The sequence below is a fragment of the Podarcis pityusensis genome (genome assembly GCF_964106645.2).
Source record: "Podarcis pityusensis genome assembly, chromosome: 13".
NCBI classification, from domain to species: domain Eukaryota; kingdom Metazoa; phylum Chordata; class Lepidosauria; order Squamata; family Lacertidae; genus Podarcis; species Podarcis pityusensis.
The window spans coordinates 20,633,205-20,653,835 of NC_138038.1; the positions used below are offsets into that span (position 1 = coordinate 20,633,205).

At 42.9% G+C, this 20,631-nt stretch overlaps 1 protein-coding gene and 1 long non-coding RNA gene across 3 annotated transcripts in view; both read left to right on the forward strand.

Annotated features, from left to right (window-relative positions):
• Positions 1-2,374: 2,374 nt before the first annotated feature.
• Positions 2,375-3,451, forward strand: LOC308460953. The gene is made up of 2 exons (XR_013978764.1): positions 2,375-2,553; positions 2,812-3,451. It is a non-coding gene; the product is annotated as an uncharacterized lncRNA (long non-coding RNA).
• A 6,490-nt stretch (positions 3,452-9,941) lies between these two features.
• B4GALNT2 (beta-1,4-N-acetyl-galactosaminyltransferase 2 (SID blood group)) overlaps positions 9,942-20,631 on the forward strand; it is a 37,260-nt gene continuing 26,570 nt past the window's right edge. The window contains exons 1-3 of one of the 2 annotated variants that reach the window (XM_080979393.1): positions 9,942-10,081; positions 12,675-12,842; positions 19,748-19,885. In XM_080979393.1, coding sequence (XP_080835519.1) covers positions 12,730-12,842; positions 19,748-19,885 — 251 coding nt within the window. In that variant the 5' untranslated portion in view covers positions 9,942-10,081; positions 12,675-12,729. Of the gene's footprint in view, positions 10,082-10,209; positions 10,358-12,674; positions 12,843-19,747; positions 19,886-20,631 lie in introns of those variants that run through there. The other variant, XM_080979392.1, reaches the window with a different exon arrangement.

Sequence of the window (20,631 nt, forward strand, 5' to 3'; positions counted from 1 at the left end):
CTTTGGTTTTGGAACATACTTCCGGAACGGATTAAATTTGAGAACCAAAGTACCACTGTGTATGCAAATATATAAAGAATTTAATATAACTATAAACATCGTTTTTTCTCAGCCAGAACTCAGTTCCGGCACCTTTCATACGGATGCCATTGCCATTGTAAGAGAACATGGGAGAAATGTTGGAGCGTATAGAGTTATCTGACCCACCGCCATCCCCTGAGCCTTCTGAAGGCAATCTTGTTTAGGGAGGGTTTTTTTATGCTTGATTATTATGTTTCTATAGATGTTGGAAACGGTCCAGAGTGGCTGGGTGTTACAGAAATTACAAAAATGTATCCTATCAACTTGACAGCTCAGGGAAGTTACCTAGCTTTAAAAATAAAATAAAACCAACTCCTTTGCCAGTTCCCTCCATTCCAAAGCTATTTTCCCCTTGAAAAAGGACTCCAGGAAGTTCCCAGAGGTGACAGTTGCTGAGCTGATTGTTGGCCAAGGAAAGCCTAATCCCATCACCAAACTTGCCAAGGGGCTAGACATGCAAATCAAGTTCTATTGTACTTTGGGTGGTGGGACTTCAGAGGTGTTTGCCTGTGGCTAATCTCATACCTGAGTCTTGCCCTGCCATGTCTGCTTATGCTAATCTTGTACCAAGGACTTGTCTGGACATGTTTGCCAAAGTTAACCCCTCCCCTTTTGTGACATGTCAGTGATGTAGCAATGATGTAGCAATGATGCTGTACGAACTGTATTCTGGGATATGGTGGGAAAGTTTTAAAAGTCTTTGTCACCCCATCCTCAGGGTTCAAATTTCCTCTTTGAACCTATTGCGCAATAAACTTTGGTCTACAGCTATTTGCTCCGGTTGGCTGGAATCCTTCCTTTATTCCGCAGGGACCCGCGGGCTCTGCCCGACAAGCTGGGTAACTGAGCAGCCTCCCACCTAGATTTTTCCGTAACACTGGGGCAACCCGGTAAGATGTGTAGGGTATAAATAGTAAAATTTCAAATAGTAAGATTCATTATGGCATGGGGGGGGGGTCCCTATTTTCATTGGAGAGATGTTGGAGGTTATGAAATGCCGGATATCCTCCTTCTGCACTTAGTTATAAATCTATAATACTATAGGCTTACCATACGTCAGGAGAATTCCTAACATGTCCTTGTTTTGGGGTGTAAAAACGGCGTCAGGGGAAAAATTTGCCAAATCGGCAAAATGTCAGGGGAAAACCAAATGTGTGTCAACACGATGGAAAAATCAGCAGAAACAGCTCAAAAAGCTTAGGTTAGGTTTCCCCTCCCAAAAAGCTCCAGGTGCCAGGAATTTTATTTTTTGTATGCCAACCCTATATAACTATGGCTCGTTGAATGTATTTGAAACAAGGTTTCACAGCATTTTCAGTAGCCCTGAGGCTGCACTGAACAAAAGAAGAAAAACAAGTTGTAGGTCCACTCCCTCTGCTGCATTCCCCAACAACATCTGATGGAAGAGCAGGAAACTAAGCCAATGTGCAACTCTTGAAAGCAGGCCTGAGGCAAAAGATCCAGGCCTCTTCCGACTCCTTTGGAGCAGCCCCATGGCCTCCTCCTGCCAGCTGGCTTCTGGAGCCCTCCTGCAAGGAAAAGTACTGTATATTGAGCACCCTCTGCTGCTTTGGAAAGAAGGTTTTACAACATATTGTCTCCCTGGGCTTAGTAATAATGTAAGTTTTGCAGGGTCAGTTTGTATGACACCTGAGTCCCTTCTAATTCCTGGGGTCCTGGACGCAGCAATGGTTAAAACCTAATGGAAGAGTTGCCATTGTTGAACAAGCCAGACCAGTGGCCATTTTAAAGAGTCATGTGACTTCCCTCTCCCAAAGAATCCTGGGAACTGTAGTTTGTTCAGAGTTGTGAGAAGATGCCTCAATATTCCACTCACAAGTTCTGGAGTTCTGTGAGCGGAATAGTGGGGGATCTCCTCACAACTCCCATTATATTTAAACTACTGGTTCCCAGGATCCTATGGGGGGAAGCCATGACTGTTTAAAGTGGTGTGATGCTGCTTTAAATGCATAGTGCAGAAAGGGACCTAGGCCTTTTCTGGTTTACTGTGACATGTGAACCAGTCCTCAGTTTCTAAGGCATTGTGGTCTCAAGGTGGTCCTGGCAGGGGGCTGGATGGCTTCAGCCATTGTGGCCTCTCTCTTTCTCTCTCTCTCTTTGTTCTGCAGAAATGAATTCTCCTGGGATGCTAGCTACACAGCATTTCTCTGATGAAAATAGAGACAATTTTTTCCATTATTTATACCCCACCCATCTGGCTGGGTTACCCAAGCCACTCTGGGCAGCTCCCAACATATATAAAAACATAATAAAACATTCAACATTCTTTTGTTTTTTTTAAGCTCTTACAAAGTGTATTTCCCTCAACCCTTTCAAGTTACATTTTTAGCCCTCCAAAAGTTTAAAAACCACAGAAACATGTAAGTTTGCTTCGTTAGAAAGATGCAACAGCTTGGAAATGCCATATATCAATGGAACACAGGCCGCAACCAAACAACAAGAGCCAGTGTGGTGTAGTGGTTAAGAGCGGTAGTCTCGTAATCTGGGGAACCGGGTTCGCGTCTCCGCTCCTCCACATGCAGCTGCTGGGTGACCTTGGGCCAATCACCCTTCTCTGAAGTCTCTCAGCCCCACTCACCTCACAGAGTGTTTGTTGTGGGGGAGGAAGGGAAAGGAGAATGTTAGAGGCTTTGAGACTCCTTCAGGTAGTGATAAAGCGGGATATAAAATCCAAACTCTTCTTCTTCTTCTTCAACAAGGCTGTGACAGTGTTGCCTGGTTGACCCAGCAAGCTACCAGTTGAACTTGTTCATTGAATTTCCAGCGGATGTTTTAGTCATTGAATCGGCCACAAATTGGGCAACAATCCACTCCTGTGCAACAGAGGTACATACATAGTGCAGAAGTAGCACAGGGTGGAGTAGCTTTTCTGCTTCTTTAAAAACAAAAAAGAAGTGGAAGATCTGTGGGGGAGCATAGGAAAAGAAGATTTCTAGGAGGCAGAAAAGATGAAACATTAGTGAAATGTTGGGGCGTTGCCACAGCAGGGATAGAGAAGCCTTAATGGACCACATGTTTTCACAAGAACTTCTTTCTGTTAACAGGGGAGTGTTCAGCCTCCATTGAAATAAAACACAAAAGAGAAAAATAAGTTAATAAAGTTCATCTAATGGCAAATAGGTGGATGGGTAGGGAAAGGTGACCCAGATACTAGCACATCCACCAGCCACTGTAAAAGAAGTGACAGCTTGGCGCAGGGGAATCTCTCAGTGACAACACACTTCATTTTGAGATTTAGAGAAATTACGACTTCCCTATCATGGAAGTGTTTGGGTGAGGGAAAGCATCAGGATTCTCTTCAATGGAGCAAAAGCTGCACATTTTGTCATGCTACAAAACAAAACAAAAACCCTGATAATTGGGATGAAGAGCTGTACTTTCTGTCACATTAAAAAAACCGGTCACAGGGAATAAAACCTGAACTTGCTGGTTTTATTTGAACAGGTGTCATCATCAGCCCCAAGAAACTGAGGCTTTTTAACATTGGGAACTTTCAACATTCAACAACAACAACAACAACAAAACCATTAAACAACCTCTCTATACAGGGCTGCCTTCAGATGTCTTCTAAAGGTTGTGTAGTTACACAACTCTAAGAGCTGGACTACAGGCCTCCTCATCCGTGACCACTGACTTCACTAATTGGGTCTGACATACCCTCCAACATTTCTCTGATGAAAATAGGGATGTCCTACTCCATAAGAGTAATTATTATGATGAGCAACTTCCCAACATATATAAAAGCGTATTAAAACATTTAAAAACTTCTCTACACAGGGCTGCCTTCAGATGTTTTCTAAAGGCTGTCTACTTACTTACGGTACCTCCTTGGCTTGAAGGTTGCATAACTCAGTACCATCCAACATTTCTCCAGTGGAAATAGGGACGTCCTAAGGAAAAGCGGGACATTCCTGGCCTGTATTTTGACACTGTTAAATTCAGCACCTGGCAGCCCATCTTAATACTCCAAGCATTGGTTAACACCCACTAGATCCAGCACCATTAGAGAGAGGAATTTAGCCGTCGGGTGAGTCAAGGCACCCGCAAACCCATAATAATATGTTTACATGTAGCAAGGGCATTTAGTTCTTCAGTCCATTGTGTAATAGGTGGCGAAGGTTTGTCCTTCCAGGCCTGAGGTATTGAGTCTCTTTTGTGGAAAATGTGGCTGGCAACTCCTGAGGCAAAGGTGTGTTGAGGTCATGAGGGATTGTGGGTGATCTTGTGCTGTTTATAGGATTCCCAGAGAGACATTGTGAGAACAGCATGCTGTATTAGCTGAAACATGGGCCACGTCCACAAGATATATTTAAAGCACTCATCATACCCTTCAGCATTTCCCCAATGAAAACAGGGACATCCTAAGGAAAAACAGGACATTCTGGGATCAAATCAGAAACTGGGACAGCTTCTGTAAATCTGGTACTGTCCCTGGAAAATAGGGACACTTGGGGGGTCTGTGTTGGTCTCACTAAGCAAAGGCTCTTGCTCTCCAAAGAAAGTTGCCTGTCCAGAGCAACATAACTGCTGTGTTTAAAAAATTGGAGGGGAGACTGTGTGTATGTACCGTATTTTTCGCTCCATAAGACACACTTTTTTCTTCCTAAAAAGTGAGGGGAAATGTCTGTGTGTCTTATGGAGCAAATGCGTGGTCCCTGGAGCCAAATTGCCCAGGGGCAAAAAGCAGGTCATGCTTTTTTTTTTTTTTTAGAGGGAAGTGGGTGTGGAAACAAAGCTACTAATCAGCAAGCGATCGAGGAGGGAGATAAGGGATGCTAGCAATAAAGGAGGCTGCCTGGGAGGGGGGAGGTGAAGAGAGCAAACTTGCAAAGGGCGGAAACAGGAAGACAAAATCAATGAGGAGAGAAATTAGAAAGAAAAGGAGAAATTAGACAAGGAGAAATTAGAAAGAAAAGGAGGAGCAAAAAACTGCTCCAGCTAAGGAAAAGACACTACGGCAAACAAGAGGGAAGGGAGTGTTGAAAGGAAGCAGCTGATCGGTGGGATCGGGAGAGAGATAAGGGAGGCTAGCGGAGGCTGCCTGGGAGAGGGGAGGTAAAAGTCCATGGATCCTCAGGATTTTTACATTGGGTCACCCCAAATTCACCATCAAATCACATAGCATGTCCATGGCTACAACCTGCACCCAAAAAATCACGCATCCACTGTTTCCTGGGGCTGCAATGGTGCAAAAATGTGGTTACAAAGCACAGATCCACAAGGATCCTCAGGATTTTTCCATTGGGTCACCCCAAATTCACCATCAGATCACATAGCATGTCCATGGCTACAGCCTGCACCCAAAAAAATCATACATCCACTGTTTCGTTCAGAATATTTTTTCTTGTTTTCCTCCTCTAAAAACTATGTACGTCTTATGGTCAGGTGCATCTTATAGAGCGAAAAATACGGTATATACACAGTGTGCAGCCTGCCTCTGCACACACATTTCAGTTTTGGGAGTGCTGAGGTTTGGGGATGATTAAAGGCGCTTTCGGAATATCCATAACTGCATGCTACACAAGCTGCACAAACAATTGTTAAATTAATTGGCCCCGTCCAAACAGAGGGCATGTCCTCTGCAGCTGGCATAGGTTCTACCTGTCGTTTCAATGCCCACTGTACTCCTTTTTCATTCCTCACCCCCCAAAAGTTTATAGATATACTGTTCTGCAAGTCCGGAAGCACAGGCTGCGAAGGCTCAGTTAGTTCTGTTGCACTCAGTGCATGCCCAGAGGCTTCCTTTCATTGTACCATGCAGGCAACTTCGTGACTACATAGCACTTTTCCCTCGGCAAGGTGCTCTTGGGTATGTTCAGAGGCTTCCTGTTCTGGCACCACCCATGGCTAATGACTGATACCAGTGTCCGCTTTACTTTACCGCAAGACATACTTCTCATGGTATGGTGTTCTCAGAATCTCCCTGCCCTGGCACTCAGCAGGCTGGGATTTATTGTGTGAAGCGTACAAAGAAGTGGTTTGTACTCTTCAGACTTTCAATATATCGGCTGCATTTGACTTCACACCCCCAGGCACACTCCTCCATCGCCAACAAATTAGACCAATTAATTCAGCAAGAATTGCTGTGGTTTCTTAAAGGGCAACACCCCAATTAGGCGTGCCGCAAATCTGTTAAGTCACCACCATAAGCAGTCAGGCAATACATCTCTTCTCTACCTTGCCTGCAAAAAGAAGCTACACATTTACACAAGGAGTGTTGGTGGAGATGCTGTGGCATCATCTTACATTTGTGTCTTGGTGATGCATGGATATATCCCTGAATCAGATCGTAATACCTCAAGGACCGCCTCTTTCCATATGAACCTACCTGGACCCTGAGATCATCTTCCGAGGGCCTCCTTCATGTGCCTCCTCCTTGAGAGGTCTGGAGGATGGCAACAAAAGAACGGGGCCTTCTCTGCAGTGGCTCCCCGTCTGTGGAATGCTCTCCCCAAGGAAGTTCACCTGGTGCCTTCATTATACACCTTTAGGTGCCAAGCAAAAACGTTCCTTTTTAACCAGGTCTTTGGCTGACCTGATTTACATCCTATGCCCTTTTAAAATGTGGGGGTTTTGTGGGTGGGGCTATTGGTTTGTTGTTTTTCTTTTTATTATGTACAGTGGTTACATACGCTTCAGGTTACAGACTCTTCAGGTTACAGACTCCGCTAACCCAGAAATAGTACATCGGGTTAAGAACTTTCTTCAGGATGAGAATAGAAATCGTGCAGCGGCGGCGCAGCGGCAGCGGGAGGCCCCATTGGCGAAAGTGGTGCTTCATGTTAAGAACAGTTTCAGGTTAAGAACGGACCTGTGGAACGAATTAAGTTCTTAATTCTAGGTACCACTGTATTTTGTGGTTTTTTATCTTGATTTTATTCTGTGAACCGCCCTGAGACCCCAGGGTATAGGACAGTTTATAAATCCAATAAATAATAAGAAAAGAATAATAATATATGCTGGGGGTGGTTGACATCCATCTGTCTCAAGAGAAAATGGAGCGCGCCTCTGTGGGTGAAGTCAAACTACTGGCGAATCACAGTGCCTGCAAAGACCAGTAACTCGGAACTGCTGCCTCCCACGTTGTTTCTGCTGTGTTAGCAGCACTGAAGTGAGCTTCCTGGGGCGCAAGCGTGGGCAGCGTGTATAGAGATCCTGGCCTGCCCAGACAACAAGGCCCACCTCTCTGCCACGCTGATGTGGTCCAAAGAAAAGCAGAGCAATGCATTTGTCACCAGCTTGGCTGCAGGAGTTGCCAGATGCAGGCATACAAGGCGCCATCCCACCATTTTAGGGAGTCCACTCTGGATTTGTGTAGGGTTTACTCCTCAGCCTTTTCTTCTCCCAAAGATGCCCCACAAGGCAGAGGAGGTTTAGGACCAGCATTTTCCTTCCCCTAGATGGACTGCATTCCCAGATTGACAAGTGTGTCGCCATTATTCTGAGTGCCTGGGCAGAGTTGATAGTATTGTTCCTGATTGGTGGAGACAGGTGCCATTTCCCCATCTTTTCAAAGTTTCCTAGTAAAGGTAAAGGTAAAGGGACCCCTGACCATTAGGTCCAGTCGTGACTGACTCTGGAGTTGCGGCGCTCATCTCGCTTTATTGGCCGAGGGAGCCGGCGTACAGCTTCCGGGTCATGTGGCCAGCACGACTAAGCCGCTTCTGGCAAACCAGAGCAGCGCACAGAAACGCCGTTTACCTTCCCGCTGGAGCGGTACCTACCGTATTTATCTACTCGCACTTTGGCATGCTTTCGAACTGCTAGGTTGGCAGGAGCAGGGACCGAGCAACGGGAGCTCACCCCGTTGCGGGGATTCGAACCGCCGACGTTCTGATCGGCAAGTCCTAGGCTCTGTAGTTTAACCCACAGTGCCACCCGCGTCCCTTCACTACTTGTGTGCTTTTCTGCTGCCCTCCTGAGCTGGGTGTACATTGGATACTCTGGCTATTTAGTAGTGGTGTAGCAAGTACATAATGTAAATACAGGGTTGCTCTCTTAGCTAACTGGAATTGAGGCCACTGATTATTATAGTGAATCCCAACCTTTGGACTCATATCCCATGTAAAGGAGGTAGATGTTGCTTTGCAGATTAGACCAGGATCTGGTGGGAATGTTCAGGGAGGCAGGAGAGGATATATTGTTTAATAATATCCTTCCTAACCTGTGTTTGCAAGTTCCTTTACTTAGCAGAGTTTTACATTCCCCTTTTAAACACACAGTGGATAGCTGGTTGCATTCTTACTTAAGCCTCTTAATATTAGATTCCTGGTAATTCCCTTATATCCCTCTTAAAAAGAATAGACAAGACACAATCTTATGTAAAGTATATAAAAGAAGTTTACTCACACATTCAGTTCACAGATGGATCTCTGAAGGCAGACTTAGTTACAGAGCATATACATGTGGAACTACCCCATATGAGGGTTAGTCCCAGTAACTGCAGACTAGCAGTCACTGCAGCTCACATGACGAAAGCAAGATGGAGAAGGGAGAGTGTGCTGCCTGTCTTGCCTTTTTGTTACCTGGGCAGGTAAGGTCACGCCCACCTCTAGTCACATGCTAAAGGAAGTTTGTCCCAGCCCAGGAGGAAACAGGAAGTTCCAACTGGCTGGACCAAACATCCCTTTGCATGTCCACTCTAGGACTGTTGTAGTTGCCTGCTATCTGTCTATCACATCCCACAGATCTTTCTGCAATTTACCCAACACTTTATTTAACTTCATTATCCACTTCTTCAGTGTTCTCTTATTTCCTAATCCAAGGTTGCTTTAACCAGATAACCCATTTATTGAGCATTTGTCCTTACTTGTTTGCAACAAAATTTGTAGGGATGTTAGATGAGGTCAGCTATTTATTGCACCCTCATTCTCATTTGTTTGCACAGCGATCATACAATGTTGCAACTTCCCAGTGCGTTGCCCTTATCACAAAAACACCATTTTGTTTTCCTAAGAGGGAAACACATTCGCTGCATGAGATCTACTTCATTTAGGTATAAAAATATTTAGCTAATGGTATATTATTAAAAAATCAAAGTGGCTTACAACAGCAATGCTCATATAGGGAAAAAAGCCATATCAAAGTTTAAAATCAATGACCATTGACTAACTATTAAGGCATTTTCTTAATTGCCCGCATAAGCTTGGCAGCATAGAAAAGTTTTCAGCAGGTGTTTAAAGGTGAAAATGGATGGCATCTGCTGAATCTTCTTCTTTTCTTTTTTTAATAACATAATAACAACAAAAAATAACAACAACGACGAAAGGATAAGAAGAAAAATGAAAGAGAAAAGTTAAGGTAAGAAAGAAGTACCCGGTACATAAAATAGTGGATGATAATACACCTTTGTGACTTCCCTCCACCAGTACTCATCATTCAAGTTCTTATTTACATTGCAAATCATGTATCACTACATTATTTCTTTTAATATACTATTATGTTATCAATACAACTTTACGAGCTTAGTCTAAACATATCAGCATGTTTTTAGAGCAGTGTTTACTCATGTACATTTCAAACCATAACCATTGTGACCTTAATTTCTGATCTTATTGCCGCAGTTAATTTTGCCAATTCTATAAATTATGTTAATTTATACAGCCAATCCTCTTTTGTGGGTATATAATTTCCTTTCCAGTTCTTTGCAAGGAGTAACCTGGCTGCTGCAGTTGCATAAAAGAATATTTTTTTCCTGTGGTATCCCATCTCCTACTATACTTAATAACTGCTGAATCTTCATTGCACAACCTGAATTTGCCAATATGTGACTCAATCCCACCTGGAAACACCCTAAAAATACGTTTCTAGCTAGTGCAAGTAGAAAGGGAGGTCCTATAGGGGGTTTCTTGCAGGCATCGGGTCGGCCAGTGTGAGAACAGAATGCAAGGCTAGAAGGGGGATTGGCCCGATCCGGCAGGCTCTTACAATGTTCTTACAGTGACCCAGAGGTGTTCGAGGCATTGGGTCACAACAAAAGGTAAAACCTCTGTGAGATGAGCTTGCAATGTGCATTATCTTAATAATGTTATTTGCCACACCTGTGGCTGGGTGGGGTTGGAGGCTCACAGGTGCTTGGAGGCTGCACCTCTGGGGCTGGAGGTGGAGCATGTTATTCTTCAGTAGGAGATGCAAATATATTGTTCTGACTGACCTGTCTTGGTGGAGTTGAGAGGTCTATGCTTGGCTCTTCTCCAGTGGGGAGTTTTCTCAGAATGGAAGCGGGCTGTTTTCAGTTCCTCCAGAAGTTATGGAGGTGAGTGGCTTTTGAAATACTTATGTGGTGCTTGGGGTTCTTTATGCAAAAATAGAAGAAGAGGGAATAACATGAAGGGCTCCAGTTTCTTTCCAATACAAGTGGATTTTTACCTATGAGGAAATGCGACTTTTACACTTACCCTGGAAGGCGTGTTGCCTCAAGCTCGAGTGATTCTTTGTGATGTTATGCTAGCCAAAATGCAGTGGTACCTCTGGTTAAGAACTTAATTTGTTCTGGAGGCCCGTTCTTAACCTGAAACTGTTCTTAACCTGAGGTACCACTTTAGCTAATGGGGCCTCCTGCTGCTGCCACGCCACCGGAGCACGATTTCTGTTCTCATCCTGAAGCAAAGTTCTTAACCCGAGGTACTATTTCTGGGTTAGCAGAGTCTGTAACCTGAAGCGTCTGTAACCTGAAGCGTCTGTAACCTGAAGCATCTGTAACCCGAGGTACCACTGTAAACCCTTACTTTGAGACATTTTCTTAACTCACATTAGTTGGTGTCACCATGTATATATTGTATGCTATCTGATTGTAAATTAAGATACAATTCAGTAGTGATATAAAAGTATTGTAATCATATTATTAGCCTACCGTGTTGCGTTTGGGTTGGGTTGTCATTTGTGTTGGATAGCCGAATGAGGAGGGGGTTGCTGTGGTGGGGCTATTTCTTAAGAGCTGCAACTCTTGAGAATTGAAGGTGGGCTGAAAACACAAAGTCCTGCAGAGAATAATGATGCCCATTTGCCTGGAGACCTTTCTGAATACAGTCCCTTTTTCTTGGCATTTGAGACTTCGGCTGGGATTTGGAATTGCTGAGAATTTCAGGCGCTTGTTTTATGTGTTTAACTTTAAAACTGTTGGTTTTCCCGTGTGGGAGGTTTTATCAAACTCGGCGGTACAGAATCACTTTCTGATATGCATAGAAGTTGCTTTAGGGTCTTATCTTTGTTTCCCTCAGCATGTTAAACAAAGGTGAATGGCAAATATATTTGACTTTGGTTGCATGTGGTGGGAGAGGTATGTGCCGCATATACACATAACGATCAGAAATTATGCACGTAAATAGGATCCGAAATGCAGTTTTTGCCACATGCAAGTTACCATTTTCTGGGTGTAAAAGAAAATGTTGTTGTAACTGCTTGTAAAATTTAAAATGATCCCTTTTCCTGCTTTTATGAAGGTCACCCCAAGACATTTTGGAGCTGGAGGTGGGAAATCAAATGCCAACTTTTCCTGCTAATTTAATATGGGGTTGTGCATAATAACTAAGAGGCAGCCAGGGACATGGAATCAATGTAATACTCCTATTTGTATTTTCAAAGCATAGGGAATTTTCAGTTTTCGAAAGGAGAAATTGTAGGACAGCAGAACTTTAAGAAAGCCCTATGAGCAAGGAAGAATTAATGCAGGCACAAGGTCTCACAGCCCATAATAAGCGGGATGGTATGGATGAACCATAAGTAAAATTCCAGGTGTGAAGACTGCAAATATTCTGAAATGCCAAGAGTAGTATTCTGAAATGTAAGACTCGCCCTCCCCCCAAAAAAGGTTTTGGAATTGGTATGATTATTCGCATACTGGCTTATAAGAACATACAAAGGATAAGTACCGTATTTTTCCCTCCATAAGACACACCTAGTTTTTAGAGGAGGAAAACAAGAAAAAAATAACATTCTGAACGAAACAGTGGATGTATGATTTTTGTGGTTCATGCTGTGGCCACAGATATGTGATTTGACGGTGAGTTTGGGGTGACCCAATGCAACAATTCTGAGGATGCATGTGGATCCGTGCTTTGCTTTGTAACCAGGTTTTTGCACCATTGTGGCCCCCGCCCAGGCAGCCTCCTTTATCTCTAGCGTTCCTTATCTCTCTCCCCGATCGGCAGACGATCCACAGCTTTGTTTCAACACCCATTTCCCTATTTCCAAAAAAAAAAAAAAAAAGCATGATCTGCTTTTTGCCCCTGGACAATTCAACTCCAGGGACCATGCATTCGCTCCATAAGATGCACAGACATTTCCCCTTACTTTTTAGGAAGAAAAAAGTGCGTCTAATGGAGTGAAAAATACGGTATGTTGCAAGCTGCATTTTCTTATTTGCAGTGACAACTTCCCAGCTGTGACTGCTTACCTTTTAATCTGCAAAAAGGTAATTTACTGAATTTAAAGGAGTGAATTCTCGGGAGCCAAATTTATTACATTGTATGCACTGCAATGACAAACAATATTGTTACCTTACAAGAACATTTAGCTGAACAGTAAACACTGGGCTGGCTTGGAAACTGATCCTGTTTTCTGCTTTCTTACAGACTCAAGTACATCTGTGTGATAATCTTCAGTTTATGTGTTGTATTCTATGTCTCCATGATGAAAGGGCGGCTAACTGATATCAAACTGGGGTGGGATGAAACTCCATTGTCCTTGAAGCTTTTGCCAGAAGAAAAATACAAGTCCATGTTCTTGTTAGATGGAATTTGGTAAGCTCTGCAAACGCAATTTCTTATTTTTAAAGTTTTTTTATTTCTTTTTTAAGGCATGAGACCAGGGAAATCCAACTCTCCCTCACTTCGGAATCCCAAATCTTTCAGTTTAAATGTTGCTTTTTACTGTGTGATTAAGCCAATGTTGATGCTAGGCTATTCTCCACCCAAGGCTAACTACTTGTGACCCCTGCTCAGTTTCCCCCCCTGCTAACTTCAGTTTTCAAATCAGGTGTCTTGTTAAAAAAAGAAAAGAAAAGAGAAAAGCACAAAACTTAAAACTGCTAAATTTATTTTGAATTGCAAGAATAAGTAATGCAACAATCTTTCATTATATTTCTCAAATGCAAAAGGAAATATTTTAGCACAGAGATAATTTTGAATAATCTTATGAATTGTGATGGTTTCTCTCTTTATCGGCCACTGCTCACTAGAAAAATGAATACATTTTAAAAAATAAGATTAAGATGTGACTAAGATTTAAAATTAGGTGCATTTTCACTTTTAACGTATACATTGCATAACCAACAATCAACTCTACGGTCTATTTCATATATGCAGAAAAAGACGATTCTAATTATTAATCACTTCAAAAATTATATTTTACTTTTTATATTTGGGAGAATTTCATCAGAAATTTATAAAATATGACAAAAACTACATACATAAAAAGAATTCTAATTGTGGATTACTTTTAAAATTATGATATTCTTCAAAATATGAAGTAAAATAACAGAAACGTATGAAATATAACAAAAACTAATCAGTATAAAACTGTACCCCTCAAAGGTTGGTACTGCAACCCTCTGAGTTCTATATCATAGGCACCAACCGTGGATGAAACTGTTATATTTACTAGGTTAAAAAGGTAAAGGACCCCTGGATGGTTAAGTCCAGTCAAAGGTGACTATGGGGTTGCGATGCTCATCTCGCTTTCAGGCCAAGGGAGCTGGCATTTGTCCACAGACAGCTTTCCGGGTTGTGTGGCCAGCAGGACCAAACTGTTTCTGGTGCTGCAGTTGCTACTCAGAATGGTGGTCTCTGGGCAGGGACATCAGCTGCTGGTCCCTGGTTATTTTACCACAATCCAGGTTAGATGGGATGCTTAAGGGTACCAGACCCTGCAGTTGGAGGGAGGTGGGGTTTGCTGGTCCACCACATCAGAAAGCTTCAGAAACACTGATTTACTGGAAAGGAGGAGCACTTGCTTCAAACTTGCTTCAAAGGAATAAGCTGTTACACTTCTACAGTAGAGTTAACAACTTATTCCTTTGAAGCAAGTTTTCAGCCCATCACAAGTGCTTCATTCTGGCCTTCCTTTTGGTGTACAGTGACAGTCAGCTTGTTTGTTTAATACAGTGGACCCTCGGGTTACGTACTGCTCTGTATACGTAATTTTCGGGTTGCGAAAGTGGCAAACCCAGAAGTGTATTCTTCTGGGTTTTGACACTCACGCATGCGCAGAAGCGGCACTTCTGGTGACAGATTTTTTGGGGTGGGGTTTAAGTTGTGGGTTGACATAGCACAGTGTTCCCCAACCTTGGGCCTCCAGCTGTTTTTGGACTACAACTCCCATCATCCCTCGCTAGCAAGACCAGTGGTCAAGGATGATGGGAGTTGTAGTCCAAAAACAGCTGGAGGCCCAAGGTTGGGGAACACTGACATAGCAGACGACACAGAGATATCTCCAAGTAGTTCTTTATAAGTAAGCTGGAACTGAACTGAACAGCAAACAGCTCAGCTGGCCTGCTTTTATAGGCAGCCGACTGTCAACATTGTAACAACACCCCAGGGTTTCCCGCCTAAATTAACTTACTTGGACCTGAGTGAAAACTATATACACAATACTCCTGGTGGCCAGGGTGAGAACCTCAATACATAATACACACGGACCCCCAAAACGAATTAAATTTGTAACCAGAGGGTCCACTGTATAGTATACCCAAAGGAGCGTCTCCACCCCCATCGTTCAGCCCAGACGCTGTGGTCCAGCTCCGAGGGCCTTCTGGCGGTTCCCTCCCTGTGAGAAGTGAGGTGACAGGGAACCAGGCAGAGGGCCCTCTCAGTAGTGGTGCCCACCCTGTGGAACGCCCTCCATCAGATGTCAAGGAAATAAACAACTATCTGACTTTTAGAAGACATCTGAAGGCAGCCCTGTTTAGGGAAGTTTTTAATGTTTGAAGTTTTATCATGTTTTTAATATTCTGTTGGGAGCCCCCCAGAGTGGCTGGGGAAACCCAGCCAAATGGGCGGGATATAAATTATTATTATTATTATTATTACTACTACTACTACTACTACTACTACTACTACTTGCTTCAGACTTGCTTCAAAGGAATAAGCTGTTACACTTCTACAGCACAGTTAACAATTTATTCCTTTAAAGCAAGTTTTCAGCCCATCACAAGCACTGCAGGCCTTCCTCTTCCTCCTTGGTGTACGGTGACTGTCAGCTTGTTTGTTTTATTACAGTGGTACCTCATGTTAAGTACTTCATTCGTTCCGGAGGTCCATTCTTAACCTGAAACTGTTCTTAACCTGAAACACCACTTTAGCTAATGGGGCCTCCCGCTGCTGCCGTGCCACCGGAGCACGATTTCTGTTCTCATCCTGAAGCAAAGTTCTTAACCCAAGGTACTATTTCTGGGTTAGTGGAGTCTATAACCTGAAGCTTATGTAACCTGAAGAGTATAGTATGTAACCCGAGGTACCACTGTATTTTCAAACTTTATTAAGTCAAAACACAGCTCTGACTCTCAGCTTCTGCCTCCCAACTCCTAGCTTGCTTTCGGCTCACGCGGCCGCTGGCTTTTGTCCTTCTCACTTCCAGTCAGGGGAAGGAGGGACACTTCACAAGCTTCCGAAGAAACTTGCTTGACTAGTTGAGCAATGGAATTCTCCATTCAATTTTAACCATTGCAATATCCGGGACCCCAGGAATTGGAAAGGACGTTGGCATCATGCAGACCAAACACAGCCCTGCCCCCAAAATCGCAGCAGTGTCATAAATTTGTCATTGACTTCCTGGTGAGGCAATAGTTTATGGTGATGAATATGCATCCGATAAGCTCACTTTGCTGGTTGCTCCCTGGCACGTTAGGATTTTTATATCGGCTATCATAGAAGCATTTGGATCTAAGTGACTCCTATGCTCTTGTTTTGGTATTAATATTTTATTGAAATAATGTCAATTATGAAGATATAAAGTGATACCAGGGGTGGGGGGCAGAGGGAGAAAAATAAGGAAAGAAAAAAGTACAAAAATGTGTGGAAAGGAACAATATGCAAAAACGCAATGTAACGTACACCCATACATTCTTATATAAATATATATGATGTTACTATCCTAGTACCTATGTAGATAATAATAGTCTACTACACTCTGTATAAACTCATTCCAAATGTTGTCGTATTTATCCAAAGCCTGCGTCTGTAAGCATAAGTCTGTTCATAAGTTGCGAGTGTTGTCATATAGACAGTATATTCCACATCTTTCTAACTGAGTTCGTCGTTTCCAGAGTCGCCTGGGATTTCAAATATTTTGATCCTAGTATTGTCCAACCAACTAAAGGTATATTCTAGCGTTGTCCATGTCAAAAAATTAAGACCAGCAATGGGTTTCCAATATTTAATACTTGGTATAGTGGTGTAGTTCCAAATTCTTGAATTTGTTACTGCATTCTCTGCAGGGATATTCTTGGTGTTGTTGAGCCCCAAAGACATTTCCTAAACAGGCACTTTATCTTTTGGAAATATGATCCGGATATAAAAACTGGAAGTCATTTCAGAATATAAATAAATCTGGGAATAATACTCATGCATTCACCCTTGCCCAAAGGGTAAAGTTCAATGACTCCCACCTATCAATATCTGAATCACAGAATCATAGAATAGAATCATAGAATCATAGAGTTGGAAGAGACCTCAAGGGCCATCGAGTCCAACCCCCTGCCAAGCAGGAAACACCATCAGAGCACTCCTGACATATGGTTGTCAAGCCTCTGCTTAAAGACCTCCAAAGAAGGAGACTCCACCACACTCCTTGGCAGCAAATTCCACTGTCGAACAGCTCTTACTGTCAGGAAGTTCTTCCTAATGTTTAGGGGGAATCTTCTTTCTTGTAGTTTGGATCCATTGCTCCGTGTCCGCTTCTCTGGAGCAGCAGAAAACAACCTGAAGAAACAATCTGAAGAAACCTCCTTTATTAATTTATATTACCTGTGACTGTGTTATATCTCTTGGTATTAACATACCTAGATATTTAATAGATTTGGAACAAATCCAGAATTTATGCCAAAATCTGATTACACATTCATTCAAGGAATAGCGACTCCTGTGCTGTTCTTGTTGTGATTGGGAATTCATAAATATTGTTCGTGTATTTTTGTATACACTCAAAGCTGGTTTGGAAACCAGAGTTTTCAGTTCTATTCTGAGTTTGCTTTATTTATTTGTACTTCATTCAGTTTATTACAATTAAATACATCATACCAGATGGGGAATGGGGATGTCTGGTGCCCAGTATCAGAAACAAAAGGGTTGGAAAGAAAAAGGCAAAATCTGAACAAGACAGTGCTTTTTTTAAAGTGTCTCCAGCTACAATTAAGCAAAAGTAGTTCCAAAATCAAACTGAGACTGAAACTGAAATGACAGTTTTGCATACTGCCTCAGAAGTTGAACAGTTTTCAGAAAGTAACTTGGCCCTAGAATACAAACCAAATTAAGTTCTTCAGGATCAAGAATTGAAACTCAACGCATCTGAAAATGCTATAATGCCAGGGTGTGTCAGAGGTTGCCTGAGCTCTTATATTCCAGCTTGATCACAGAGATCACTGGCAGAAATGTCATCAGTGAGGCTCATTTGACAACAGCAAGAAAATGAGCCTTTAGTGCAGGGGTAGCAACCTAAGGCCCAGGGGCCGGGTGCGGCCCAATCGCCTTCTCAATCTGGCCCATGGACGGTCCAGGATTCAGCATGTTTTTACATGAGTAGAATGTGTCCTTTTATTTAAAATGCATCTCTGGGTTATTTGTGGGGCCTGCCTGGTGTTTTTACGAGTAGAATGTGTGCTTTTATTTAAAATGCATCTCTGTGTTATTTGTGGGGTCTGCCTGGTGTTTTTACATGAGTAGAATGTGTGCTTTTATTTAAAATGCATCTCTGGGTTATTTGTGGGGCATAGGAATTCGTTCATTCCCCCCCCCCCAAAAAAAAAATATAGTCTGGCCTACCACATGGTCTGAGGGATTGTGGACCAGCCCCCTGCTGAAAAAGGTTGCTGACCCCTGCTTTAGTGTATTCAGCCCAATCCTGTGCGATACTCTGCCAATAAATTCAGGAAGAACTTTCTGTGCCAACTTTTAATTGCCTGCTGAAAACTTCTGTTCCTCCAGGCAATAAAGACTGCACCTTCTGCAATGGCTACTTGAAATCTGTTTTCACCTTTTAATTGTTTTTATTGCACGGTTTTGTGTTTTTATTGCTGTAATGCTCACCAGATGGTGGACGAGGTTTGTGGCCCAGCGCATGGCCCCACCGTCCTCCCGAAGCCCTGCCGCTTTGCTACGCCCCCCTTGGCCATCGCGGTCCCTTCTGGGTTTCCGCCAAAACCCAATTTCAAATTGACCAATCCGCAGTGGCTGGTGGGGAGGGGCAGAGGAGCAGTCTGTGATTGAGCAGGCTTCTCAATAGTCCACTCCAAAGGTTTAAAAGGGGGCCGGAACCGACTCCAGTGGCGCAGTCAACCCTTGAGCATCATCACCCACTAGGCCCTCCCTCTAATTGTACCCTTTCTTACAGGCTAACCTTTCTCCTTTCCGGGTACATGGGTGTTGCTACATTCGGTCGATGGTTGCTGTTTTTTCAGAACGGGGAAGGAATTTTCCCTGCTCTGCAGGTTTTGCCTTCCCCGTAGCAATTGTCACAACTTTGGCGGTTTTAGGCCTTGGGCGGAAACCTTTAGTCCAACAATTGAAGGGGTGGTGTGGTGACTTTCTCCTTTTGCAGAGGCGATATCGGGGTTCCCCGTTAAAGGGATCTTGAGGGGAGTCTCTGACCACAAATGCATAGCACTGGGCCATAGAATTTACTTCAGCAACGCGGAAGGTGGGCTAGCTGTGTAAATGCACATTTTGCAGTGTCCCCATGTTCCCAACTGACCCTGTCTTGCCTCAGACCCCCAACAGAGAGAACACAGCGAGGGGCTGAGAGGAATACACACCCAATGCCTAAGCCAAGGTTTCCTGCATCTGAAATTTTAATAAAGTTGTGGCCATTTTAATCCCAAATATATTGTCATGTGATTTCCTTGATCCGAGGTTTGGCTTCCAGAGGGTGGGTGGGACTGCGCCCTGGCAAGCAAACCGCTTCAACATATTTTTGCGTATATTTTTTATAAAAGAACTTGTAATTTGAACTACAGCAATCCTGCCACTTGGCCTAATTTTCTGAACAAATGTGATGGCCATGTGCAACCAATTTTGGTGGGATTTTGGTGGACTTCCATAAGATAATCATAAAAGAAAATTCTCCATCTATCTTTCTACACGGAGAGTTGCCATTGGAGAAATTATAATAATGGCCAATAGTTTCAGTGTTCCCTGCCAAAGAACTGTGTGTTCTTTTTTGTTGTTGTTGTTGCAAACTGTTCTTGTAGCATTTCTGGAACATACAAATATGTATTTAATATAAGAACATTTTTCTTAAATTCTCTCTAAGTTTTATACTTTGTGGACAATTCCTTTTATTTTATACGATTTCAAGCACGGTTGGGTCTCCTTACAATGTAAGATGTTGTGCAGCTATTCACAAAAAGTAACTTTATTTTATATTAATAACCCATAACTTTTATTATTTTTCTCCGTTCTCTCCTGCGTGCCTCTCTCCACCCTGTCCAAAACAGGCTAGGACCAAAAAACCGCTGCGAGTGTGTCGGAGCCAAAAAGCTGACAGTCTATCAGTTGGGGAACTATATTGATAAGGATAAGCTTGCTGCTGTCACAGAAAGGCGCGAGAAGGAATTTGTGGATTATCAGCGAAGGTAATGTTAACTTACCCACGTGAACCAGAACTGCATTTTCAAGAACTTTACAACATAACTGCAAGGGTTGTGGTGGGTCATAAGGGTTATCTTCATGGATTCGACCAGGGATGGGGAACCTGTGTTCACCCGCCTCCCTGCTGAAATATGTTATTGTACTCTAGCTCCCATCAGCCCCAGCTGGCATGGTTGATGTTCTGGGATGGAGGCAATCACATCTGGAGTGTTACAGGTTCCCCATATCTGGATTAGGCAAAAAAAATGTTGTTGTCTCTACATCAGATTATTAGAGGACCATGCAGTACTTTCCCAAAAGCTTCAGTTCCTTGAAGTTATAGTTAACTTGGTCTCCCATATAAATGCCACTTTCCCCAGCAGCAACAGCATCTCAAAATAAAACCTGGACCACAGTTAAAAGCCTCTTGAAATCAACGTAATTCATTTGCACTCTTCCTTGAAACGAATGCTCCTTTACAAATGTGTGTACCCAAATCAAAATCCAGCGGCTATCATAGCATCTGATGACATTCAGTTCTAAAAGTACTGAAAGTTAATTTCTCATGCTTTTGGATGCAAACTTCCATCATCCCCAACCAACGTTGAGACATGCTTGAGGGAACTGAGATAATGGAGAAGATTTGGCTTAGTTCTCCTTATTTACGCACCCCTTTTCATTTTTTAAAATTAATGAACTTTTTTTTGCAAATTTATAAAGAAAGAGATATATATAAGAGTATAGTAAAAGC